Source organism: Scophthalmus maximus, chromosome 2 (genome assembly GCF_022379125.1).
Source record: "Scophthalmus maximus strain ysfricsl-2021 chromosome 2, ASM2237912v1, whole genome shotgun sequence".
NCBI lineage: Eukaryota > Metazoa > Chordata > Actinopteri > Pleuronectiformes > Scophthalmidae > Scophthalmus > Scophthalmus maximus.
The window spans coordinates 1,085,605-1,113,462 of NC_061516.1; the positions used below are offsets into that span (position 1 = coordinate 1,085,605).

The window sequence follows — 27,858 nt, forward strand, 5'->3', positions numbered from 1 at the left end:
TTCACTGTGGTCTTCCTCCCCATGAACAAACAACTGCGTATGTTCATATACAGCACACGCGCACACACACACCTCCTAAGTATGTGAGCCATTATTGGGCAGGCAGGCATGGGTAGAGAGACCCCTGGGGAATGGAAGTAGGTACTGCAGAAAGAGAGAGTCTATTTTAGATTACTGCAGCACAGAGCAGCGAGAGGAGAAACATCAGTGTACTAATTAGGATGCAGGAATTACTTCAGAGCTCTCCTGTTTGCTGTTTAGAGTTTGCTCCAAAGCCCTCACTCGTCTCTGACTTTTCTCTCTGCAGATGATTTCTGCACCGATTGTGGAGCCCAGGGGCTCTTCATAATTATGTGTGTCACACAACCGTTGAAACAGACAAAAAGTCAGCCTGAGATAATGTTCACTGGTGATTTAGGGTGAAATCACAGCTACAGTTCATTACAAAAATATCTGCACTACCAGAGTTTTGAACTTGGCTCACTTGGGCTTGGTTAAAACAGTTGGGACTTGGACTAAGTGGATGCATTGTAGATGGAGTGCTTTGATGCTTGGGGTAGTAGGGGGTAATTAAGGACATAATGGCATATTATAACAGGCCTCCTTGAATGCACCCTAACATTTGTATTGTAACTGTATATAGCACATTCAGTTTCTCATTATGTTGTAAATTATAATGATAATGCTGTCTCTTTGTCTCTCCTCCAGGACGCCTGGGGATTCCCTGACCCCATTTTTTTTGGGGGGGGGGGGGCGGCGGGGGGGGGGGGGGGGGGGGGGGGGGCGGCGGGGGGGATCACTGTGCCAGCATAGCTCTTGTACCCTGTAATCTGCAAAAAGATTGCTGTTTCACATGCACAATAACTCCTAATTAAGCTCCTGACATCGCCACCACATTAGACCTCATCAAACCCCCAGCCTGGCCACCATCAGCTTTCAGCTTCCCTAATTCCAGCTCCAATTCTATTGACAGTGGTCAAGATGTGCACAGTACGACCCCAAGGTTGATTGAAGTGAAGTGAGGGATAATAAGTTTGCACAGCGATGATGGGACTTCTTTGAGTCATTGATTAAGTGATGCTAATTGCTGAGTGCCACTGAGAAGTGCTCAATTAATGCATAAGGGAGGGAAAAAAACAGAGAAAAACAGAGTGCCGACAGTTTCACTAAGTCCTTTCTGCTTTAGGTGAATTAGAAAAGTCTTATTCAAAGTAAAGTGATGCACCACAGGCAGAATGCCATCCTGTTGTCAGATTCGGGAGGTGCTGATGTGCTAATCAGTGTCTCTTTGTGTGCAATGGGAACTAAAATGTCTTCCTTGAAACAACCATGAAATGTCTTTCAGTACTGTTTGATGATCTGACGCTTGTGAAATAACTGCTTCACTGCTGACATCGATGTATCTTGCTCTGCCTTATTCATTTTAAGTGTAGTAATTATGTTGTTCAATGATTGCTGGTTCTGTATGACTCTAGCTAAATTTACTTCATTATTGCTAATGTATTTCTGAAGTGTATTCACTTTGCGGACAGCTATTCTAAGTTAGCACTTCTACAAAAATGTTATCATACTATGTCTAAATAATTCATAAATCTGTTTAACGTTTTAGAAAATTTAAAAATCATTTAAACTCAATGTAACTACAATGCTGTTAACTTGTCTAACCAAACAAACCAGCCTAAAAACACATCTTCAAGTTCTTCCTGTCCAAAATAAAGCTGATTTAAAGTACATAACTTGCTAAACATTTGCCATGTTGCCCTTCTAACCTCTAACCTTTCAACTTCCAGATTTTTTGTAACCTCTCTTAATTTGTCTTCTCCAAATTTCTTAAAGGGAACTTTGATAATGAGCGCCTGGCTATTGCTAGACAAAGAATCCCATACCGACTCGGTCGGGTAGTTGACGAGTGGCTACTCGACAAAGGTAATAAAATCCCTTTAACTCCACTAATGATCTAACCGCTTAACCTACCGTTAACCACCACTCTGGAGGAGGTGCAGTGCCACGCAATAAGGGTGAATGCGATTTGGCTCTTTCCCAGAACTGTAGGTCCCCTGCAGATTTAACATGCCTGATGATGATTGGCTGATATACAGTTTTATAGTATTTCAATTATTCTCAATTGGTATCAGACAACGAACCCCTGAAATTAGCCATTACTGAAAGATATGTTATTTTGTAACATATAGATTCCATACTTTAACAAACTAGCTCGCCTCTTGAGGATGTGCACTGTACTACAGCTGGCATTCATAAATATACTGTATACAGAGTTGATGACTTACACCATTCTCTCTCATTGGTGTGTAGATATCCAGGGGACCATATCCAATGCACCTTAAACTGGGTCTGCATCTCTTCAGAGTTAACCCCCAAATAACCCAACATAACCCTTAATAACCTAACCACATGTAAAAAGCCTATTGATTCCATTTGCTTCTTTCCTTTGTCTTTTGTTGGCTGGATGTGAACTTGCACTGACTTATTTAATTTCCAGTCATGAAAGCAAACAGCAGCATGACTTTATTACTGGATTTAAGATGAAAGAATCCCCCATGAAAATCACTAAAAGTTAAAGGGACTGTTCAGTTTACATTCATTGCAACGTGTGGGCGCAATTTCCTGCCCAGAGTCGTGCATAGCTGTGCCTTAAGTGTTGAATTTGGTTCCATCAAAGTGATGATTCTTTAACCCTTTGAGTGCAGAATGTCCCAACCCCTTTGTCTTTGTCATGTGCCGTGTGTTTGTGCTGCTGAAGGTGGTTGATTCTTAAAAAAAAAGAAGAAGAAATCAAATCAGAAAGACAGCTAAATGAAGCTGAATCCTAAAAAATAATGACTTTGTTGCAGAAGAATTGCTGACACGTTCTTATGCACTATGCACAGTGAAGTCCGGTAGTTTCAGATCAAGAAAGATGGTGATGAGAAAACACAGTAACATCTAGCAGAGTAAAACCAAAAGTATAAGGATGAGATCCTGTGCAAGTGAAGATGATAATCAGAATATCCAATGCTGACACTTTACAGAAAGGTTTGCATTATATCTTGCATTTTTATGAGGAGATGTGTTGAGAACATCATGAATTAAAAGTTCTAAGAATTAGCCGATTAGCTTTAGGGGCTCCTCTGAATTTGTATAAAGAAGGAATACTGAACAAATTAAGAAGATAGAAATTGATCTCCAAAAGCAAAATGAAGTCTTCATGCAACAGACAATAAAGAAAAAATGAAGCACTTGTATATTTATTTCATGCAAATTAAACGATCCAGCTCCTGTGAACTGGTGTTCCTGTCCTCCTCCCTTGCGTCGAGGAGTCCACTTCTGCTCAGGGTAGTTAGGACACAAATCAGAATGAAAAAGGCGAGATGAGAATGATATTGAAATTATTATTCTCTTTCTTCGGCAGTTTGAAATGAGTCTGCATCCAGTCATTTAGATGAGAACATTGGGAGAAAGTAGGAGGATCGAATAACAAATAATCTCCATCAGACCTCAAGTGAGGTCTTTAATCAGGGTGCGTTTTCTGAACAATAGGCAGGACTGCTTTTCTGTTAATATGTTGAATTCCTCATAAAAATTCAGACGCACGTCACGGACTAAACGGGCAAAGTGTTTTTGGAAAAACCTTTCTGAGAAACATAATGGGTGTATTAGTCTCGATAATGAGGGGGATTACCAGACATTTCCGAGCTCAAAGGGTTAAAGCGTTTTTTTGCTTTGAGAAGGAAGCAGCTAGAACTTAAAGATAAGAACCTCCTAAGCAGAATCTAACCACCTAACAGCAAATCAAACTCCACCCACACTAATCGCTGAGGGCTTCTCTCATGACTGCCCACCTTCCAACGCTGATCATGAATTGAATCAATTAGGAAAATCCTCCAGCTTTGCCCTGCTGGTGAAAAAACTCAGAGAGCCCTCAGTTATAACCTTGTTATAAATGAAGTTTAACGTCTGAATGCAATTGGACCTGGATGTCAGTATTTGGAAGAACTTGGACAGGTTGCGGTGATCTCTCGCTACAAAAAATAAACAAAAAGCTAACAAAATTCTAACTATTAATAAAAGAAGAAGAAAAAAAAACTCCAAGTGGCAGCTACCCGTTTCTTCCACTTCCACGTGATGCAAAACTCAGAGGGTTAAAACACAGCAACTACCTGAACACCAAATTCCAAAATGATGCATCTCCGGATCATTTAAACAAGATGTATTTGAAGAAAGGTCCCTTTAACATTTATTGTTTTCAACACCCAGGAAATGGAAAATGTTGTGGATGCCTTTTTGTGTATATTTGCTTTTCTTGGTGAATACGGTGGGTGAACATTTGAATGAAGATTACAAATGTGTTGTTATCTGTAGTAAACAGTTACCAATATGTTGGGGGGTTTTTGTTTCTAATATTTTATTATTTTCTCACCTCAATGTCTCAAAGGGACTTAACATGGTTAAGGGCTCTTGACCAGAGAGAACAAAACTATTAGCCCCATGGGTTTCCCCTTGAAAATCTTTTAATAAAATATGCTAAAACTTCACAAGCATGGTAAACCTCCACATCTTCCAGATCTTATGTGCACTATTGTAGTGCCATTAATCTCAAGACTTGTGCACTATTGTGTGCATGTGTGAACAGAAGCACAATAAGAACACTGATCGCTCACACTCCCTCTCGCAAATCAGTCTGTGAGTCACACCAGGATATAATGGCAGTCACTGGAACCAACAGTGTCCTCAAGGAGAGCTGTTCTATGTCACTGCATCCTATTGCGAATCCCCCATCCCATCTCCCCCACTGTGTGTGAAGCAGATCAGAGCGAGCATCTCTTCCCAACTATGTGCCTGCTGACTAAATCCAAAGCGGCAGCCATAACAGGGACCCAGTGCAGGAGAAAAATCAGAGTCCCAGTTTCAACAGCTCTCTCTGAACCAAAAAACTTAATCTGATGATCCCCCTCCCCAGGATGGATCTGTCATCCCGGGTTTTCATCGGAAACTTTGCAAGCATTCATCTTCGTCAGTGTAACCCTTTTTTTCTCTCTTTGGAAACAATAATAATGTGTTGCAGCTCCCGTCTCATTGGGGAGCTTCACTAGAAAAAAAAAGATTACAACCAACATCAGCAAACCATTTCCCTTAGTTGTTCCCCATTAGTGAATGAGCAACGAAGCGAATAAAGCTCCCCCCAAAATTGGAGCTTTATACCTTCTTCTGGTGAGGAGCCTGTCCCTCTGCAGCTACCCAGCAGCTTGAGCTCCCCAACAGGAGTGCAAGGAGGAAGAGAGAGGAGGAATACTAGGACACCAGGTCTCTGTGGCCTATAAAGCAAGTTGAAGAACCAGGTTTAAGCTCACCATTCCCCAATCGAAAGCAATCAAGCCCCCCCCCCCCCCCCCCCCTCATACACAAAAACACACACACAAACACACACACACACACACACACACACCCACACACACACACACACACACACACACACACACACACACACACACACACACACACACACCTGGTGTGGGGCCAGAGCCCAAATCAACAGCTCCAAGCCTGGAATTGGTCCAGATCTGCTGTTCATGATCTCAGCTTCATTTCAGAGATTATCTCACATCAGGCTGCAGTCAACAGAGAGCAAGTCTGTCTGAGTCTGCCATTCAGTGCCCCCACTATCAGCTTTACATCCAGCTAAGTAACTATCTTGTGTTCTGATTTGACTTCTGCACAATTCTAGCTATATTTAAGGCAGGCAGGGGGGGGGAATTGTAGGAAGGTTAATGTGCATGCTCATGAGTAGAAAAGTGGCAGCAAGAAAGCAGCTCTGTCGCTGGATGGAAAGGGACACTTTGCTGTTATTTCATGGTCTCCTACCATGAAATAGCCTGAAAACAACACAGTTACAGCTGGAGTTAATAAAAAGAGAGAAGATTGTCCCCAGCTAACCACGCTGCTATCTGTCTTTGCATCTCTCCTCCGACAGTATCTCTTGTTTAAGATCTACATACAGATATAGGATCAGAGATAGAGCCACATCAGATTAAATCCAATCTACTCTCTCCAGAGTCCTGCAAATACGCCGCACCAATCACTGCTCTGTGCCCTGAGCTGCCTTCAAGGACCTCAGGGCTGCACGCTGCCTCAAAAAGCTTTCAGTCTAACTTCATGCCACATTTTGCCCCTCATCTCCTTTGTCAAACACAATTAATTCATAGTGTTCTACCCGAACCAGCCCAAGTAAAAAGGAGTAAAAAAGCAAAACACTCTTAATTACCAAAGAGAGCCTTGTGCCGAGGAGATAACTGGAGAACACTTCATAATCGACTTTGTCAGCACCCCACCCCCATTGTGCTCCAGTCTTAGTCGACTTTCTCCCTTCTTTTTTTTTTTTTTTCTTCAGAAAAGAAAATGTGAATAGGAGGAGTTTTTGTTTGTTGTTACAGATACCAGAAATTCTGCAGGGGAATGGAGGATTTGTGAACACAAAACCACAAGGACCCGCAAACGGTCCTACTCCCTGTTCTGCACGTCACAAAGCAGTGTATTTACAGAGGTGAATTCTGGGCCATCCCTCCCACCCTGTAACTCGGCTAAGAGAAAACATTTCAGATAGAGGCTCCTCGCAACCATATGGCATCCTTCCTCTCAGCGAGATAACAGGAGTAGAAGGAGGATGAAAGAGGCGTTATGATGACGGTAGTGTGAGAAAGAAACTGCTCTCTCCTGCTGCAATTTTTTCATATCCCCTCCACCAGGAATGGAGGCACTAATATCATCCCCTCTTCCTGTTTGCTGTTCCCCTCCCCTCATCTCCACCTACATTCTAGGGCTTGTAACATACATACAACCATTATTTTACAGGCTCCAACAAACAATCTGTACATTAGTGTGGCCCAAGTCCAGCCCACTCCCGTCTTGGCTCAGTTCAGCTAATAATTACCGACCACAGCTCATCTGAGCCATTTCTCTCTCTGTTTGGAGAAAGGTCAAGGAGAACGGTGCATCGATGCAAAGCTGTAACTGGAAACCTGCCATTACTTCCGTTATGAGCATGAGCTGGAAGCTTTGTATAGTCATACTGTTACAGTGATCAACCAAAAAGGTTGGGACAATCATTCAAATGCTGTTAGAATAATTAGCTTATAATCATGACAACCTGTTAAAAAAAAAAATTGTAAAACTGTTTGAAGTGAACTATTGCGAGCTGCCATATGCTCAGTCTCCAGACAAGGATTGGACTGCCACATTGAGAACAACAGTCTCTAACTTTGTTTCATTATTAACTTTGCTTCATATTCACGCAATGAATATACTAATTTTAATAAGATGGTAATCTGCAAGAGATTTAAAAAAGGAAAAGAAAAGGAAAGTTTGGTTATTATTATCATCTGCTTAAAGAGAAAGATTGACCCAGGCTGACACGATCACTATAAGCTGTTTCACTCCAATGTATACGGTGCTTTATCATCTATTTTACTCAAAATGAGACGATCATAAAGGAACATCATGCTGTATTGAAGAAGACTTGAGACCAGTCAGTCATTTTCTCATAAATGTCTATAGTAGCTGACTTATTTTTGTAACCAGTGAGTCACCCTCTGTTGGTGATTCCAGAGAATACAGGCTTGAGGCACTTCCGCATTTTTATATACAGTCTGTGTAAAGTGCGTTGAGCAGTCATTAAGACTAGAAAAAGCCCTGTTCAAATGCAGTCCACTGACATACAGTTGTTATTAAGAGCAATAAAATCTACCATGACTGAACAAGAAAGAGAAATTATTTTCTAACAATTTTGGATTATTACAATCTTGATAATATTTTCTTTGTTTTGGCCATTTGGTCAATCTGATGTGCACTCAGTCAGTCTGTGAAGATTGAAAAGCCATTGTAGTATATCAAAATGTCATTTTGACATGTCAAAGAATAATCAAAAATTTGGGCAACATATCCAAAAAGGTTTGTTGCTATGGCAGACATATCAAAAGAGATAGGAAATCCAACTTCCAATATGATTATTATTTTTTCAACATGTGGAAATTCAGTTGTCAATATCTGTTATCATTATTCTTACTAGTGAAAAAGAAATTCCCATTATCAATAATTTGATTTAATATATCTACAAATAAAACTTTTAATTTTTGACTGACGTACAATTAACTGTAAATTATAACGTCAAAATAGTTTTACAAACTGCAATTAAACAGTATGCGCACTACAGTTGATAATGAACCGTTCACCTTTGTTATAACTTCCAAGTACTGCACGTGGTTTCCCTTGGGGTTTATTCACAACCTCTCTGTTTGACCTCTGGTGATTCTTGCCCTCTCAGACATCTTTGTAATGAACTCTGCGTTCCCAGAAATCTCAGCAATTAACCTACAGTATGTCCACAACTATACCATTACTGTTAGAAGACAGGGAATTATCCTTTAAAACCATCCCTCCCACAATATCCCTTTTTTTTTTCCAGTAACACAAGTAACCCTAACCCTAACCCTGACATTCTGTACTTTTGACATTTCCTGACCATAAGTCTATAATCACACCAGTATTTATGACGGCATGTCTGGCTCAGCATGTTATTCTAGTATTCTTCCCACCCCTGTGTAAATGTATACCCACTTCCTCTACATGAGCATCTTCTCTAGTCAAATTGCAAGGATACTGTGAAACATTGGGCAGGTACATTTCATAAAACCCGGTCATTTAACAATGTGATTAGCCAATCACAATATGATTAGCCAACCTGAAAATGAGGGTGGGACGTGAGAGCCAATTCACCAGGGGTTCGATATCATCTACATAGGAGGTACTGCAAGTACTTCTCTGTCCTTCATTCTGCTTTCTTTTACCATACTTCTCACCTTTTCTGCCTCTTTCTTACCATCCTTCTACACTCTAACTGTATGTCTCAGTCTTCCTCAGCCACTGTTTTTAGCTGCATCATTCCTCTTGTTCTTTTTATCATGCCTGTCATCCACTCCCTGTGTCCCTCCCTCCGTGCCCTCACTCTCTCTTTGACATTCTATCCTCAAGCAGGCCCGCTCTCTACCTGTCCTCATCTGTCATCCTCCCTCACTCCTGTCATCTCTTATGTCCCCATTCTCTCAGTCCCCGTCCCAATTCTTTATTGTCTCTCTCGCAAGTTTTCAATGGATCAATCAGGAGCTGCCCGATGGTCAATTACAAAAAAAATCAATGTATCAAGGTGATAATTTACTTGAAATCCTGTTGTTATGCTGTAGTCAAAGATGGTAACAATTACTTAAAGAACTAGTCACGTTTTAGTATATTAAAAGAAATCTGCTATGCCTAATATTTTGTTTAACATTGTTTACACCCCAAAAAGTAAAAAAAACAACAACTCTGAAATGGGGGTGGAAACCATCCACTCTCTCTTCCTCATTGAAGAATTCTGAGACTATGAATATTCATGATACGCAAATAAAACAGGCCATGCGCCTCGCTCACCACAGCTGCTCGCGCTAGGTTGACCAGTGGAAGAATGTGCTCAAAAAGATGACTAGCGGCGTCAGCGGCGAATTTCAGCCATAAAACTTTCACAGAACTGCTAATGCTAACTCTAACTGTCTGCTGACACACCTGCCATCCTCTTGTGGATTCGCTGCCTCTGCGTGCACTGGAAGTTTGGGGTGTCTTTGCATACATTTGCATATTCGATAGCGATTGATTTTCTGTATTTGTGACGTACCAAAACTAGCTTGCAAGGATTCGTTTTAATTTCAAATCGCAAAGAAGTGCACAGAAATCTCCTTTTCCAGGAGAGGAATGTGAGAACACCTCTATAGTGACAGAATTTGCTCAGATACAAGTGCCTATTGTCAATGTCAGACATTTTAGAGGACAGAAACAGAAGAAAAGCACTTTTTTTGTTCCTGTTTGAGTCCTCATCTCCCTTCGTATTGATTACCTGCCAGCAACAGAGGGGGCGATGGCACTACACACTGCATTACACACGTGTGCATTATAAATGTAAAAATAACCCCCGCCCCCCCAGCTGGTACTATGACATGCAGGGGTCATTACCACAATGATTCGGTGAGGAAATCGAAATCAGAGCAATGTGAGCCTGTCAGCCACTAAACCCCGGGTGATGCAACCAAAGACGTTTGTGATTGCAGATGATAATGCCTTTAGAAATCATGATTGCATTATTTTACCCAGATGCTATATTTGAGCATCAAGGAACGTGCAGCTCCTATGGTTTTCCAAGCTGTCGGGCAGGAGCAAAGACTCTGAAGCTCTTATTGAGTCAAGGAAACCTGTACAAAGCTGCTACCATGGATGTAGACAAATACGTTTTACAATTGGTGCTTTCATCTTTTATTTAAATCATATTTTAATTTTTGAACATACATAGATATACAGATAGATAGATAGATAGAAGGCTAGGTCAAGCTTGAGTGTCTGCAGAAACTTGAGGAGTCACTGCACTACGGTTAATTAAGGCATTGTGTAAGGCTGTGGATGTCTGTTACAATGAGAGACTGGCTGCCTGCCACCCTCCACTCAACCCCTCATCCCCCTACCCGGCCCCTCCCATGTTCAAACCTCTGCCCATTAAATGCCTATCACCTTAAGAGCCCTGGGGAGAGAGATGGGGCAGCAGCCACCCACATTGGTTCAACGAACCCTCATCAATGTGCAAACCCCGTGTGCTGGGCTGTCTACTGCACACAAACACACAAAGGGTAAGGGGTATGTAAATAAATGTTGGGCCAATACACACTTCTTGAAAAGGCCAACTATCACACACATGAAGGTCATTTCACTGACATATTACATAAGTTATTATATACACGCGCACACACCCTCTTCTCTGCAGCAGTGCCAAATCCAGCTCTGTCATTTAAAGTGCTGTGATTGCTTGTCATGCATAGGCGCTTTTATTTTCTATCCCTTCACCCACCGCACCCCACTCATGCCTACTGCCAAAATTGACTCTTAAGCCGCATGCCACTTTTGATTTGACCTGGCAGACCCTGAAACAATAATTTCATCAGGCCCGGTTAGAGTTTCAACCTGAGCAGACAGCTACAAAAACAAACACTGATTTCCCTTCATCTAGTCTAGAGGGCACCTTCTCTTTTTTTTTGCACTGTCTCTCTCTCTCAGATCACAGTGCTCTCCTGCTCGTCTTCCTGCTGGGTTTTTTCCCCTTTACAAAGGAGGACATTGTCACCTGCAGGATTAAATAGGTCACCCAATGGATGCTTCAAGAAAATGTCACAATTCCCCAATGCATGTGCACTGACGTTGGGAGGTATTACTAATCCCCGCCCCGCCCTCTCTGTACCCTAATCATAAGCCACTTGTCAGTATGGTTTATTTATATCTGTTTCACTGTCTCAGGGTGCAATGGTGACACCAATACAAAACCCCTCCAGAGTAAACTATCGTTTCGGAGCAGATCACCTGCTGACTTGCAGTTGCTGCTCACATACAGGGGAGATGAACATGTGTGTCCTCGGCTTCTCGTCACTCCATGACCGTTTCAGTGGAAAGTGGGGGCTGACTGGGGTTGCTTGAAATGGGAGACCCTGTGGGCTGATGTGTATGAGTGTCCTCTGGTCAAGGACACTGACTGGATTTGGGGTGGGTGGGGTAGGCATGAGGTGGAGTTACAGTATATTGCTCTTATTCATTTCTGAGTGTGATCCTGCCTGTTTTCTCAATCCTGATGTTTCTCTCTGTATATTCATAAGTGTGGTCGTTATTTTATTGTATTTTTATGTATTTTCGTTGCTGATGTCCACAATCTGTCTTTCCCATTCCTTCTGTTTATTGCAGTTATCACTCCCACACCAAACATGCAAAAGTGTTGAGATAATAGAGTGAGACTCTTATTATGAGCTTATTATGTCAACAGTGCATATGCCAGACATTAAGTCTCATTATAAAGTTAGGCAACGGTAGCCCGGTCTCTTGTGGGCCCCTGATGGGCCTAATGATCTGATAATGGGATGACACGTGTAATGGCCCATCTCAGTGGAATAGATTTATCTCTCCGGCTCTATTGTAGAAAACTTCCAGATACACACACACACACATACAGAGTGAACATGTGGTCTATTTTCCAGCACACCAACACTCAAATACATGTGTGGTACACCCACATGGGTGTTACACATACATCAGGACACTTGCACCCATGTAGATGGAGTGTAAATCATAATTACAGAGATGAAGTAGCCTCTCGGCTCTCTTTATTGAAAACAAATGGGGCCTGTCTCCAGTGCCTCCATGCTGATGAGGAGAAGTCCCACAGACGAAACAACGGCAACATTCAAAAAGCATCCAGAAGATTAATTTGTCCTCGTCACATACAATTACACACCCGGAAACTAGTTTCAGCAAATTACGTGTGCATGAGGTGTAAATGTCCACACACGTGCAGGAGTAGTCATCTCTCACACATGTAGGGAGTAGTGAATTTAAAAACATGCATGCAAACATATAGAAACACACACTCCCATCAGGCACACATTAGTGTAGGATTCCTTTCACAAACACACTCCAGCTTTCCTTACAGGAATTGATTAATCCATAAAAAAGCTCTTTGCCTCCTCCCGCCCTTTTCTCTAATAATTACCTCATCATGAAATAATTGTCTATAAACATCTATGATTATAAGGGTCAAAGTTGTGGGATGGTGGGATGTCCCCCGAGGAGAACCAGGATGCAAATATGGGGTAGAAAACTGTGAATAAAACCTCAACTGGCTACATCTGAAGAAAATCCAGGGAGAAAAACTACACCTGTCAACCCCCCCTTTGTTTCATCTGGAAACTCAAACAGAGAACATGATTGATTTATATTCTTTGCCTTTTTCTCTTTCTTTCCCTCTTTCCATGGATTCTCTTTTCTGCCTCTCTTACCTCCCCTTCCTCTCTCCTTCATGTTTCTGTCCTTCACCTCATATCTCACATATCAGGTCGCCAGCTGACAATCTTCAACAGCCAAGCGTTCATTAAAATTGGTGGGGGTGGAGAGACGGGGCGCCACTTCCAGGGCCAGATCTCAGGTCTGTACTACAACGGCCTGCAGGTGCTCAAACTGGCAGCCGAGGGCGACCCCAATGTCCAGACCCAGGGTAACCTGCGGCTGGTGGGTGACGTGCCCTCGGTGCTCACCACTGACACCACCTCCACCACGCCACTGGCAGACATGTCCACCACAATCATGGAAACAACGACCACAATGGCCACAACCACCACCCGCAAACAGCGCTCACCTACCATGAGGGACAGTGTGACACAGGTGAGCAGTCATGAGATTGTGATCTAAGCTTGTTTACGTGACAAATCCTGAGAAGCTAAAAGAAGGCTGCTGTTAGAGCCACTGAGCTGGGGAGATATATTTTACTGCAGTACACTGTGATGAAACATAGCTGGTTAATTTTAATTGGCTTTCTAAAGTTCCCCTAAAAAATATCAGTGCTCAGAACAATATTTGAAAGATTAAACTGCATGCCCATGTAATCAGATGACCGTCTTTGAACGAGTAGGCCTGCATTTCAAAAGGAATCATACGTCCGCCGCAAGGCAGAGTCTCGTCCTCAGCACACTGCTGTGTGTGAGGCTCCCCTTGTCAGCCCTCAGCCTGAGAGGCAGTCACAGAGCAACTTGTGTGACTAGTCCTATAAGACCAATCAACAGAGCAATTTTGATTCGATGCAAGAAGATATGGCTGACTGAACCCCAGATGTGGTATGGTGCTGGAAAATTAGAGCACATCCAGGCAGATCAACAAAGGCTGGAGAATGGAACGTGATGGAAAGGAGCTCCCACGGCAGCGACAGCACAACAACTTCAGCTGCCGTGAACTTCTATTTACAGCTCTCAATCACATGCATGTGAAAGACTGTGATTTATGGTCTGTATTTATGGATAATTATCCACATATGCTAAGTGTAGCCATTGCCAGCATGGAAAGCAACAATTATCAAACAGTAGGGAAGCGCTCTTCCCTTCCATGGAGGAGGTGGGTCATCCAGCCCCACTACTCTAATAAAAAAAACTAATAACAGGCTGCATGTGTTCCAGGGAGGAATAAGCTCCAGTCCACACGTAATGTCATTAGCTACATGCTGTGTGTGCAGTGCAGCATTTTTTAAAGCGGGATCCAGGTCATGATTGGAAGAGATGCAAGTTTCTCTCCATGTCGATGTTAGTTGTACATTATGTCAGCCACATCCGCATTATTGAAATCGCTCTGTGCTATAACTACTTGAAAGCTCTTGTCTTTAAAAGCTTTGATGATGTTGTAGGAAACACAAAGGCAAGGTGCCAATTACCAGGATGCTTCTCTCACTCGTGTTCATTAGTGCGATTCATGTCCACTGAAGCTTTCTGAGATCAGTCAGCAAACTCCTTGCACTCCTCCCTGACAGCCATGATCAGGCAATGCTGACACACTCTCTCTTTGTCCCTTTATCATCATATCAAACCTCAGCAGATTCTGTCCTTCCACCGTCCTGTCTGCCTCATTTTGAATGAATGCAATTTAGTTGGCTAAAATTAAGTGAAGAGTGAAGGTGTGATTCATTCCAGTTTGTGTCACAAACACCAAGTGGACTGAAAATTGCAACATTAGTTTGGCATCAACTCCTGGCTATTTGTTAGTTTTTTTTCCTCCTGTAAAATGTCGCTTAATAAAAGCCGCCATAGACTCATCGAGGCAGCGGTATGATGCCAGCTTACAAAAGATATGAAGGCGGTTGTGTTCTAAAAACATGTTCACCCAAGCACTCCTAAGTGCTCTTTCCGTCTCCAGGCTTTCATTTGCTAAAGACGCTTTTTTTAGCATTGAAAACTTCCCATAATGCAGGTTTAAATGAACAGGTGAATCAAATGTGCATATGAAAACAACTCAACCATGATGAACAAAGCAATGTGCATGTAAGACAATACAACCATATGTACACAAATGCAATGTCTGGTGTTTAAGACATAAATTAAGAAAATTTCCTTTGAAGTTAAAGTGGCTTAAGCAGCAGAGAGAAAACAAAGGGAAAAATTCTGTTATTTGTTATCTATTTTCTGTTTCACTGTTTCATTTCCGCTCTCTACTGCGTTTTGCATCTCTTGCGGTCGAGTATCTCTCCGCTCCATGTGTGCGTGTCATCAACTAACCATTGGGAATTTTAGTGTTAACCGTCATCTGATTACATACAATTCTTGCCAACTGAGCAAGACTTGTTTGGATGGTTAAGTGTTTATGTGTCTTTAAACTAATTATTCAGTAATTGAACCAGACAATAATTTGTCACATGTAGACCTCCACCGAGTTCAATATCATATCTCTGGGCTCCAGACCTCTTGCTGGAAACATTCTTCCGTGTTCAGCATCTAACAAGCTTTTATGGCAGCGGCCTGTGATATGAAATTGGCAGCGATAGACAACCCTGTTTGACCAATTATCTAGAACTCTTTCAGGATAGCAAAGGGCTTTGAGAGTTGTGTGCTGATCTGTTGTTACAAGCCTTAAAGTGCACTGCACTTGCCGATAGTAGTTTATGTTTTGTCATTAAAAAGCACAGTCTCACCTTAAGCGTGCTTTTATATTTCTAAGAATCTATTTTTCAGCCAGTGTGCGCACATTTTAATAGCTTCTTCTTTATTAGGGACCGAGCTCCACTGACAAAGTCAGAGCGAGGAGGACCTATTGAAATTGAAGGAATTATTATGATTTAGCAAATAAATCACTAATTTTAGGCACTAAATGTGCTCCGACCTGCCCGGAAATTTGCACATGCATCAGAACTGGTTTGGTTATTATTATTATTATGTACCTGACTAAACATTGTGTGTTATCACAATAGCCTGAAATAGCATTTAGGATTTGTGCCTGAGAATGAAGAGATATTACCAATGAGTTATTCATCCACTTACTATGATGAGCAAATTTTGCTGTGCAATATTATTATTGGGCTGTGTAGTTGGTTACCCAGGTCCGCTTAGGCATACATAAGGTCCCAGTGTGACTGAAAAAAAATTTATTCTGGAATTTGTCGATTAGTTATGTCATAATGGTTAGAATAGACACAGTTGTTGTCTGTTAAATTAAGCAAACAGTCGTGAAACCTTGAGGATTATATTGATTTTGAACAGCTGAGAGGCACCAGACAGTGAATAAAATCTGTTATAGTTGCTGTTCTAAACACTAAGCGTCTGGTATGTCTGTCCTGGGAAAAAGCCTGTGGTGCACAGGAAGTAGTGTTGTTTGTTTTCATTTTATCGCAGCAAAAGCAGTTTGTCATAAACCGAAGACAAATGGATATTCAGTATCAGTGGTGTGTATCACGGCTTTGCAGACTGCTTGGATGGGCATGAAATTAGTTTAATTATCTTTCAAAAGATGAACAACTGTGTTAGAAAATATGTGGTTCTTTGATTTAATAGGAAAAGAAAGTTGTCTGTGTACATAGAAACTTTATGGGACGTAATAACTATGACTCACATGGGGAGTTTGCAATCTTCAGATTAAATCCATTTATTGTTTGCAATCTTCAGATTAAATCCACTTATTTTCCCAATCTGGGTTAATTTTAGATGAATTTAGTAACTGTGCTGCCATGTTTAGTTGTTTAGCTTCATCGAATGAAACGATGAAGCGATTTTAAATTCACGCCTCTGAATGGCTTCGACTCTGCAGTCTCATAGAAACTGCAGTATTTTTAGATAGATGTACTTTATTTTATCCCAAGCTGGGATTCCAGTGTTACAGCAGCAGGTATCACACAACACACCTTACAAAATATAAAAAATATCAGAAATACAAATGTATAATTTAAGAACCCCAAAATTAAACATGTATAAGGAATATAAATATAAAGAATGTAAATAATCTTGGTGCAAGTGTGCAATCTGTTACCAGTTATGTGCATAAGAGCATGGTAACAGAAAGGTGCAGGCTCTGTGTTAATCAGAGTATAGTGTTCTGTCAATTCGCCAATTAAAGAGTCGCTTTGTGCTGCGCTGATCTCACCCATGCTTGTAGCCGTTTTCATAGCCGCTCCTTTGTCAATAATTGTTTGGCTGTTGCACTGAAAGATGAGATCCATGTTTTTAATCCCACCGACAAAGCTCTGATTGGCTGATCAAGCTATTTTTGAATGTTAACGCAACAGTCGTTGCTCAGTTTGTAGAAATCGTATAGATTGATATTGTCCCGGTAAAAAGTAAATTCAGCTCATGTAAACATTAACATAAACAGTTTACAGTATATGGCAGGACATTGATAAATCACTTGAAGTTATTTGAGTTGTATATCATATACCATAGTCTAAATGTGAGGAGATGTAAAGGATTGAAATAAATTGAATCCAGTGTGGGATAACCTGAAGGGACTGCTCGGGACAGTCTTTGAAGAGAAAAGAATAATAATTGCCAGTTCCAGCTCCAACCAATATCTTATTGTATGGAGGCTGCAGTGTAATTTTGTGCTAGACCAAACATATCGATAGCATTATAAATACAGCAGTGTGCAAAGCTAACGGGAACTGTATCCGTCTGATGTATATCCGCAGCACCAGCCAATGCACAGCGGATGTGGGAGCTGAGCCACGGTGGTGGAAAGCAAGCGAACAGTAACCCAAATTTCAATTTCTCCAAAAGCTCTGAGCTACCCGCCGTGCCGTAGCTTTGATCATAGTGAAATAATGGGCTTTGATGCTTATAATAAAATATGTGTGGGGGTATTTTTTTTCCTTCTCCTTCACCCCTAGATACTGTGAGCTTCCACAAATCGGTTGGAGTCATCTCTTGTCTCGCTCTGACACAAATTTGGTGTCAGGGTGTTATAAAACTAAGATCACAAGCTACGCCTGTGCTGCTGCTGTATAGGTTGAGAGCACTCCCAGGTATTTGTGATCTCCTGTTTGGATGGATGCAACACGGTTCAAAGTTGCCTCCTCATAGATTTAACTTGGAGATTTGAGGACATTAAAAAAGTTCTGACCAGGTGAAACTCGAGTTTTGAAGTACTCCCTCAGCAGTACACTCTCTGCGTTAGTGAGTCGTGGTTTACACGTGTCACAGGTACTGAACTAAATTACAGCTGTGACGACTCCAGCAAAATGAAATAGCCATCTGAAATTGAGTCAGAAAGGGACTGGATTTCCACAAACAGCTTTGGACATATATTGATGTCCGATGTGCTTGATTCGATGAAGCGCCCTTTTTAAAGGATTCATTACGTATATTGAGTGGGGGAAAGGGAGGCAGCTGATTGCGTATTTCATAAGGATGTTGCTGAGAAACACGAGGCAGAATCATTAGGTGCATTTGACAGAACCAGGTGAGCTGAACACACACACTCACACAACGTAATTAATGAATGATTACAGCCAGGTCGTGGCGGACTAACAGAGAGAAAGCGCTGCGTAGCAGTGTGGCGCTTGAATCAATTATCCTCATGAAAGATCCATTTTCTATCAGATGACCCCATCTTGAATAACAACCAGAGATAGAGAGGAGCAGCAAGGAGATTTGGTTGTCTAGACATGTAGCCATGAGTCATGCAGTGGTGAGGACAAACCTTGGCTACTAAGTTGGATGCACCTTGTCAGAATCAATCTGTTTTCATCTCAGAGCCCCAATGCTGTTGAACACAAATGTCTACAAATTCTAGTTAAAAAAGAAAGTGTGTATATCTCCTACAGGTAATGATCTGAGGTAATGAACTTCCACCGTTCTGCGATCAGTTACGATAATGCACACATTATTATACACACCCACACACACAGATGTATGTGGAAACCACACTTGTGCATTTAAAAAATTACTTCCAACAGTCGTCTTCCTGAGGAAGCAGCAGCAGCAGCAATTAAAAAATCAAATGGGATTTTTCATGTGTAGTATGTTTGAGAACTTTCAGGCAGAACATAGTTTACACACTTCATGTGTAAACATGAAGTGCAGCTGCTTAGAGGGAAAGTTCAGTGTGTTGTGTGAAAGAGCGAGTTGGCGAGTGATGGTGAGCCTGGAGTCTTGAAGCAACTTGGAGCAGAGAAGTTAGCAGCATAGCAGTTAGGACTGTGCAGTTTATGCTTTGTCAGTAAATAGTAGAGCCGATATATCGGCTGGCCAATTATAGCCTTTCACAGACGTATTGGTATCGGCCGATATGTTTAGGGCCCAACCGATATCATCAACCAACTGATATGAGCCTTTAAATGTGCATTTATGTTTACTTTTTATGTACAATTGGTGTTTATTTTCTTAATTCAAGTTCTATTTATATGGTTGTATTTGTAATTTCTCTTCAATTTGTAGTCATATATTTATATGTATTGATGTATCGTATCGGGAATCTTGTACTCCTTAATATCAATATCGGCATCAGGCCCCTAAAAATCCATATCGGTCGGGCTCTAGTAAATAGATGCTACAATTGTACAAGATGTGAGCGAAGTTCCCGCCCCCAAGATAACCTGCTACCTAGGTATTTCATTTATTGCCCTTTCACACTGGCCAAAAACCCGGCGTATGAGTGAAAACGTTTAATCGGCATTCAGCCCCGGGTAAGGTATAAGTTGCAATACTCATAGTGAACACCTGAATCAAGCATTGAAATGGTGCTTTATTTTGGGTGGATGGACAGGGTTCAGCAGTTCTGCTTGTGTTATTTGTGGCCACTCAATGAAGGAGGAGTGCTGTTTTTTTATTTGATCAGTCAAGCTTGGTCAGAAAGAGCTCATTTTACTTTGGCTTACATAAATACACATAAGTGCTACTCATAAAGGACCCCACTTCCTGCATGTTTGCAAGATCTAACAAACTGTAAAACAATGAATCTAAATGTTTTAACCAAAGAAAAATATTTCTCTCCTGGCTGCATTAGCATTTGTGAAAGTAGGTATCATTGGAGCCAGAATTCTTCACTGATGCTGCCACAGGCACTTAATCCCCTCGGATGGTCTGTGTATCCTCTACATAAATAAAAAAAATTGTTCTGACTCTATGTCCCCTCCCCTCCTGTATCTGTTCTTCCAGAATGCGGATGACATTTTGGTAGCATCGGCTGAGTGTCCTAGCGATGACGAAGATTTGGAGGAGTGTGAGCCTGGAAATGGTGAGTCAACTCAGAAAGTTTTGTCTTCATTGTACTTGGTATCGGGGGAAAAAGCGGAGTTTAGAGACTAATGCAGACTTACCTGGACTAATGCTATGCTTTTATGTGACACTTGGTTACTGCACAGCTATGTGACTCTATATGCAGCTCTGATTGGCCAGATCCATACCCTCCAATCTCCTTCTTTGTTGGTTTCAAAGCAGCAGGTGGTCCTCAGCACTGCAACCCTTAAAGTGTTCAGCCAAGTGTTATTATCTGGCATTTACCCAGCTGTTGCACTAATCTCCTGCCCCGACTTTAACTAGGCAGTAAAGTTTCAATGTGGAGAAGCAGCTTCACAAAGGTGTGGGCTGGCAGGCCCAGTGTCTGAGGCAGTGTTGGTATGAACAGCAGGTCAGGCATTGCTCTGACACCATGACAGGAGGTGGAAGTTAAAGGCCATTTCTTTTAGGCCCTGCCTCTGAGGGTTCTAGCTCTCTTTAGCTGACCATAGTCAAAAGCTGCCAAGAAGCACATACAGTGAAGATGTGTGGTTCAAATTACTGCTGGCGCTAAAGCTCCTGTCTGACAAGACTTCAGCTTAATGGATTTAACTGTGGTGTGGGTGGGATTGGGATAAAATCAACAATTCCCTCAATTAATCCATAATTAAAACACTAAGTATACATGCTGTTACGGTGCTATTTGTATTTATGATATATTAGTATATTACTATTCCTAGGAATAACATTTTTTTTTCTTCTGTAACGCGGTAATGATACTCGAGGCATCAGTCATCATGGTAACTGTATCTATGAACCCAATATCTATTGTGGATTATGATAGCATTCATAGTGCATTATAAGGCATTCATAATGTTTTATAACTGTCCTCATAGACAAACATATTGCATTCTGATGTATGATATCAACAGTCAAAATACATTATAGATGTTGCTTATAATGAATTATAAATTCAAGTGTCTTATGGATACTTTTGACTAGTTATAAACGAGAGGTTGACTGATGGGTTTATTTTACATTATGGCTACCTATACACACCTCAACAATCCACTGTAGTAAGGACTAGTGATTCATGCTTCATTATAATGTTTCATTGTTGGTGTTAAGAAAAGTGTAGTGCTTTTGCATACATTAAAAACCTTAGCTGCATCATAAGTGATTATTTTACAAGATTGCCAAATGCAGAGAATTACAAGTAAAATGTATGCGCTTTAGAACTTCAAGATATAAGAACTACATGATATATTTAAAGCAATAAAAAGAAAAAATAGATTTAGTCAAACTTTATTTGTACAAAATAAGGCATGAGTAACACACTGAATGAAGACACTTTCCATCTAGGTGCCAGATGATTTTAATATGGAAATACAACCAGAAAGACCGTCTTTATTGAGAATGATTTCCTGTTTCTTCTAATCTGACCTGTAACCTGGCTAACTTCCTTCTACACAAGAGCTAGATAACATAATAAACACGTGAATAGAAGTCAAACAGCTAGCGCACTTAACATGCTAAAGTTAGTGATTCCAGCTAGCCTTAGTTAGCTGCCTTATCTTCAGAATCAGAATTGGCTTTATTGGCCATGCATGTGTAAACATACAAGGAATTAGACTCCAGTTTCCTGAGCTCTCAGAGAACTTACACAGAAAAAGACTAACACAAACAAAACAAGGACAACAGAGCTAGACGACAAGAACATAACAATAACATTTATTTATTATATACAGTAATAAACATAATTTAAACAAAATTTTAAAAATATTTTTAAAAGACATAAAGAATATATATATATTGATGTACGAAATAGAGAGCAATGTGTTGTAGGAAGATACTAGTGCAAAGATGCTGAAATGAATATGGATGAGAAATTGAATGAACAGATTACTATATATACATGAGGTAGAATACTGGAATAAATATTGAATAATTAAGAAAATAGACTCTATACACAAGGTGGGAGGACATGGCAGAATGTGAATGGACGTGTGTGAGAAGTAGCTGTTCTTGTATCTGGCAGTTTTGGCGTACAGTGATCTGAAAAGCCTGCCGGAGGGGAGGGGTTGAAACAGGTTGTATCCAGGGTGTGATGGGTCTGCAGTGATGTTACCTGCACGTTTCCTGGTTCTGGACACATACAGGACCTAAATGGAGGGCAGATTGGCACAGATGATTCTCTCTGCAGTCCTGACAGTCCGTTGTAGTCTCCTCCTGTCCTGTTTGGTGGCCAAAGCAAACCAGAAAGTGATGGAAGAGCACAGAACAGACCAGATGACTGCACAGTAGAACTGGATCAGCATCTCCTGAGGCAGGTTTCAACTTCCTGGGTCCTCTGCTGGGCCTTTTTTATGATGGTTCCTGTGTTGGATGTCCACTTTAGGTCCTGGGAGATTGTGATTCCCAGAGACCTGCAGGTTTCCACAGCAGACACGGTGCTGTTGAGTACGGTGAGGGGGGGCAGTGTTGGGGGGCTCCTCCTGAACACTGTCATCTCCACAGTTTTGAGGGGGTTCAGCTCCAGGTTGTTCTGACCGCACCAGAGGGACAGCTGTTCAACCTCCCGTCGGTACGCAGACTCGTCACCGTCCCGTAAGAGCCCGATGACCGCTGTGTCGTCTGCAAACTTCAGGAGTTTGTGTAGTCGTTGGTGTAGAGGGAGAAGAGCAGTGGGGAGAGCAAACACCCCTGGGGGGTTCCAGTGCTGATTGTCCGGGTGCTGGATGTGATTTATCCACTCACAGGTGGGGGCAGATACAGTGAGCTGGGAGAGTTTGGAGTGAAGGATGTCTGGGACAATGGTGTTGAACGCCCAGCTGAAATCCACAAACAGGACCCATGCGTAATTCCCTGGGGGGTCTTCCCCAGGGCCTGGAGCCTTCCTGGTCTTCTGTCTGTGAAAGAGCTGTTTCACATCCTCTTCACAGATCCTGAGTGCAGGTGGGGGGTCAGTGGGGAGGGGTAGGGGGCAGGCAGTGAATGCAGAAGATTGTGTGGTGAAGCCGGGGTGGGTGAGGGGTGTGAAAGTGGGCTTATCAAACCTGCAGTAGAAGACATTCAGGTCGTCAACCAGTTGATGGTTCTCTGCAGCGGGGGGAATGGTTTCCTGTAGCTGGTGATCTCCTGCAGGCCTCTCCACACTGACGCAGGGTCGTTGCCTTCAATTTATCAGTGTAGCACTGCTTTGCCACTCTGATCTCCTTTGTCAGTGTGTCACTGGCCTGGTTGTACAGGATCCTGTCACCATTCCTGTAGGCCTCCTCCTTGGCACGACAAAGCTGTCTTGAGTTTTGTAGTGAACCAGGGTTTATTGTTGTTGTATGTGCAGAAGGTTTTTGTCGATACACACAGATCTTCACAAAAGTTGATGTAAGATGTAACAGAGTCACCAAGTTTGTCCAGATCCGAGGCAGCAACCTCAAAAACACAGTCAAAGCAGGCCTGTAACTACATCTTTGCCTCATTAGTCCATCTCCTCACAGTCTTGACCACAGGCTTAGCAGATCTCAGTTTCTGCCTGTACGTCAAGGGGAAGATGAACCAGACAGTGACCAGAGTGTCCCAAGGCTGCATGGGGAACAGAGCGATATGCGTCCTTTATTACAGTGTAGCAGTTGTCAAGTGTGTTGCTGTCCCTGGTGGGACACTTAATATGCTGACTGTATTTTGGGAGTTTGTGGCTGAGGTTTGCTCTGTTAAAGTCCCCAAGAACAATGAGAAGGGAGTCTGGGTGTTTTTTCTCCAAGTTAGTTATCTGGCCAACCAGGCCAGATAACTGGCCTGTGTTAAGGCATCATTAACACAGGCCTGAGGAAGGGTGTAAACACCGACCAGAATGAATGAGAACTCCCCGGTGAATTAAAGGGTTTGCAGTCAATGAAAAAAGTCTCTATGTGAGGGCTTCATGACTTTTTCAACACTGTGACAACTGTACACCAACCTTCATTTATGTAGAAGCAGAGTCCGTCGCCCTGTTTTTTTCCACTTAGTTCCATGTCTCGGTCCGCTCGGAGGAGCTGGAAGCCCGGCAGATAGAGTGTGTTGTCCTGGATGTGCTCACCGAGACAGGTTTCAGTGAAGCAAAGGGCAGCAGATCTGCAGAAGGCCGTGTTTGCTCTGTTTAAGAACTGTAGTTCATCCATCTTGTTGGCCAGAGAGCGGAAATTAGCCAGATGAATTGATGGGAGCGTGCAAAATCCCCGCTGGCACGGTCTAAGGAGCGCTCCTGCACATTTCCCAAAGATGATTTCTTCTGCGAGTTCCAAACAGAGCCACTGCTCCTCCAGCTAAAAGTTCCGTAAAACCGCGGAAAAGTTTGCCCAGTGGAAAGTCGGGGGTTTAATAACTCTTCTCTTCGGAATGTTATCAGAGAGTGGCAAGTGGAAACAAAACAAGGAGAGCGCACAACCGAGGCGCACAACCGAGGCGACCATCCACGGCGCCATCTCGGTATTCATCATCTTCTATCATTAAACACATCAAACACGCATTAAACGTGACAACACAAATGTGAATAAACTTAACATAAATATATGGTGCTTGTGCACTTGTCTCACCTGAAAATACAACCAGAAAGACAGTCTCCAATGAGTTTGGTCTCCCATGTCTTCTATTCTGACTGTTTTCAGCTGTGACTGAGCTAATTTCCTTCTACAAAGGAATATAGCGCACGTCACTCAAATATTTAAGCAGTTACCACCATCTACTGGAGAAAATGACTATCACCTGCGTGTCCGCTGTTTACAAGTGACACAAAGCATTTAAAGTAATGATAACCAGAAAAATGGTGGGGGGACCAAGGTAGTGACACAAACTAATACAATAACAATTCTGCAACTAATCTTAGCCCCTATTAAGTCCAGGGTGCCATGCATGCACAGGGTGTTTCAACAGACCATCAACAACTATGTAGCCACTGTAAATACGACCCCTCTTCTCTCACACACATACACACAAAACACACACACACACACACACACACACACACACAGTGTGAGGTCTTTTAAAATAATCACTTATGATGCAGCTTACCTTTTTTTGAATGTATGCAAAAGCACTTCACTTTACTAGGTACAACAATGAAACATTATAATGAAGCATGAATCATTATAGATGCATGAATATGAACTTCACTTTCAATGAAACGCATACAATAAGGACTTATGATACTGCATAGAGCATTATAGCATACTATGAGTCCTTACTACAGTGGATTGTTGAGATGTGTATAGGTAGTCATAATGTAAAACAAACAAATCAGTCAACCTCTTGTTTTTAAATAGTCAAAAGCATCCATAAGACACTTTATAATTCATTATAAGCAACATTTATAATGTATTTTGACTGTTGATATAGTGCATCAGAATGCCTTATGTGTGTTAATGAGGACAGTTATAATACATTATGAATGCCTTATAATGCACTACGAATGCTATAATGCACTATAGATATGGGCTTCATGAAAAGTGTTACCGCAGTCATTAAAAATTAAGTTCATAAATGCACATTTGATTAGCATATTATAGACTGCTGTGCAGATTGTACCGAATCCAAACAATCAGTGAAACATGCCGCAAATTCAATCTGTCACTGTATTTCTCATTTTACTTAAAGTCAGTTAAACAGATGTTAGTGTTCTTATCCTCAGAAATGTGACAGATTGCAGAGTGAACAGGAAAATACAGGCAAATGTAGTTTTGAGAGGTTTGTCAGATCTTTAAATTTCATTGAATCACCAAAAGGGAATGTAGTTAATCCCATATAGAGTTATAAAGCACAAGTGAGCTTTGTTTAAGAGTTATTATAGTGAAAAGTGCATAGGCAGACAGGTCACATGGGGTGCAACAGGGTAGGGTTGCTTAGAGACCCCAAAGTTGTAAATGTTTTAAAAGAAATCTGAAGAAATTAACGAAAGGATTGAACAGTGTGTTTCTCAACAGCTAACCCTGTGTACACACACACAGATAAATTGTGTTAAATCATGGTCTAAATCCAGGGCCGGTCTGTTGACATTCTGAGGGAGAAGTCTAATGACCACAGGCACGAACGACATTCTGTGGCGCTCCATGGTGCTTGGAACTCTAACTTGCCAGTAACTGCAGTGGAAGAAGAAAAACCACCATGAGAATAGTTTATAGAGATTATTATGGGATTCATAGAAAGAAATTCAAATAACATAACTATCTTTTGCTAATCTTAGCATGGATCCACTATGAAGATTTGGGGAAAATCTCCTGCGATGGTCCTGAGGGTAAAGCAGACCATCACAGTCACAATAACCATAATGTCTTTTTTTGTGAAAAGCGCTTCACTTTGTTAGACTACCTTTTTATTTAAATTTATTTTAGGAATGGGGATTAGTGGTCTGAATGGAACTTCTGTGGGGCTGTTCATGGCAGATTATAAGAATCAGTGTGTTGGTGCAAGGAGAACCTGATCTGAACCGGTGTAGAGAAAGTCGAGAGTAGCGTTCTCCTGAGGTGTCTGTAGGTGGCTGCGACTGAAATAGAGGCTCAATTCCCTTCTTATCTGAAGCAGAAATGACAGTTTTTCGGTGGATGCTATTAATCTCCTGTGGGGAAACGCAAGTGTCTCGCTCTCTCCCCTGCCAACACAGAAAGCTGCAGATACACTTACCTTTCCAGACAGACACTTGTCTCTCTCACTCTGTGGGTGTGAAGTTTTCTCTCTGCAGCCATCTCTCCTGAGAAACAAACAAACACACTCGCACATGCTCCATATCACACCTTCCAGATGCCACAAGAGTTCCAGCGGGGTCAACACCTTCTTATATACACTCAGTGGAGCTCCATCTGCTTTACAGATGTGTTTACCTGCAGCTATTGTACTACAACACAATGCCAGACATTCGACTTGTTTTCCGCAATTGCATCTTGGTCCAGGCTTTTTTTTTTTGTTTAGTCTAGTGCTAAGTTACGACCCTCGATCTGAAGAGCTGAGATGATGATTTTCAGGAAGCCACGGCCACCTGCTTGTTGACGAGCTCAGAGTAGAGGCAAACCAGACCACGCACAGGATGCATGGAGAAAAAGACCAGATGAAGAGATGAGTGGGAAAGAGCTGGAAGGACTGACCCTCATTGAGAGTTGTGTCACGTTCCTTTGTGCTCAGAGCAGAACAGAGAAATTGGGAGGAGAGACGGAGATGCAGTGAGAAAAAGGGGAGGAAGCCGAGGAGAGGAATACAAAATTGAGACAGTGAGCAGAGGGAAATTTGCGTGAACGATTGCTGCCTTTCCCACGAGGCTAATAAAACTTTGACTTTGTGAGGGAGCCTAATTACATCACCAACTTAAAGCTCTGGTTTGGATCCTCCAGTGCTGTTAATGAGCCACTGTCAGGAGTGACAAGAACCAGGAAGTGAGAACCTTGAATGCAAAGCTGGAGTGACAAAGTGAATGTGCACACAAAAAGACACATTGCGATACAGTATTTCTACATTCATTGACACAGGCATTAAATAAAACAGACACTAATTGTATTCATAGTGACACAATTTAAGATATTATACAAACGTCTCTTTCTACGACTACAAGCTCATTAAATCTTTAATTTCATCTCTGTTTTTCACAGTGGGTCTCTTCTCTACCTCGGCTCGACATCACCATCCTTCTCTCTTGCATACCTCTGAGTTACTTATCAGTCTCAGGATGCTGTAGGCGTTATACTATATATATATATATATATATATATATATATATATATATATATATATATATATATATATAAGGATATCGATATATATAGATAGATAGATAAAT

At 41.7% G+C, this 27,858-nt stretch overlaps 1 protein-coding gene across 4 annotated transcripts in view; it reads left to right on the plus strand.

The window, feature by feature from the left end:
- The window catches only part of nrxn2b (neurexin 2b), a 675,914-nt gene that overhangs the window by 641,410 nt on the left and 6,646 nt on the right, over nt 1–27,858 (plus strand). For 3 of the 4 annotated variants that reach the window (XM_047329457.1, XM_035625686.2, XM_035625687.2), the window contains 3 exons: nt 1,837–1,926; nt 12,941–13,266; nt 20,004–20,082. In XM_047329457.1, coding sequence (XP_047185413.1) covers nt 1,837–1,926; nt 12,941–13,266; nt 20,004–20,082 — 495 coding nt within the window. The remainder of the gene's footprint in view (nt 1–1,836; nt 1,927–12,940; nt 13,267–20,003; nt 20,083–27,858) is intronic. The other variant, XM_047329463.1, reaches the window with a different exon arrangement.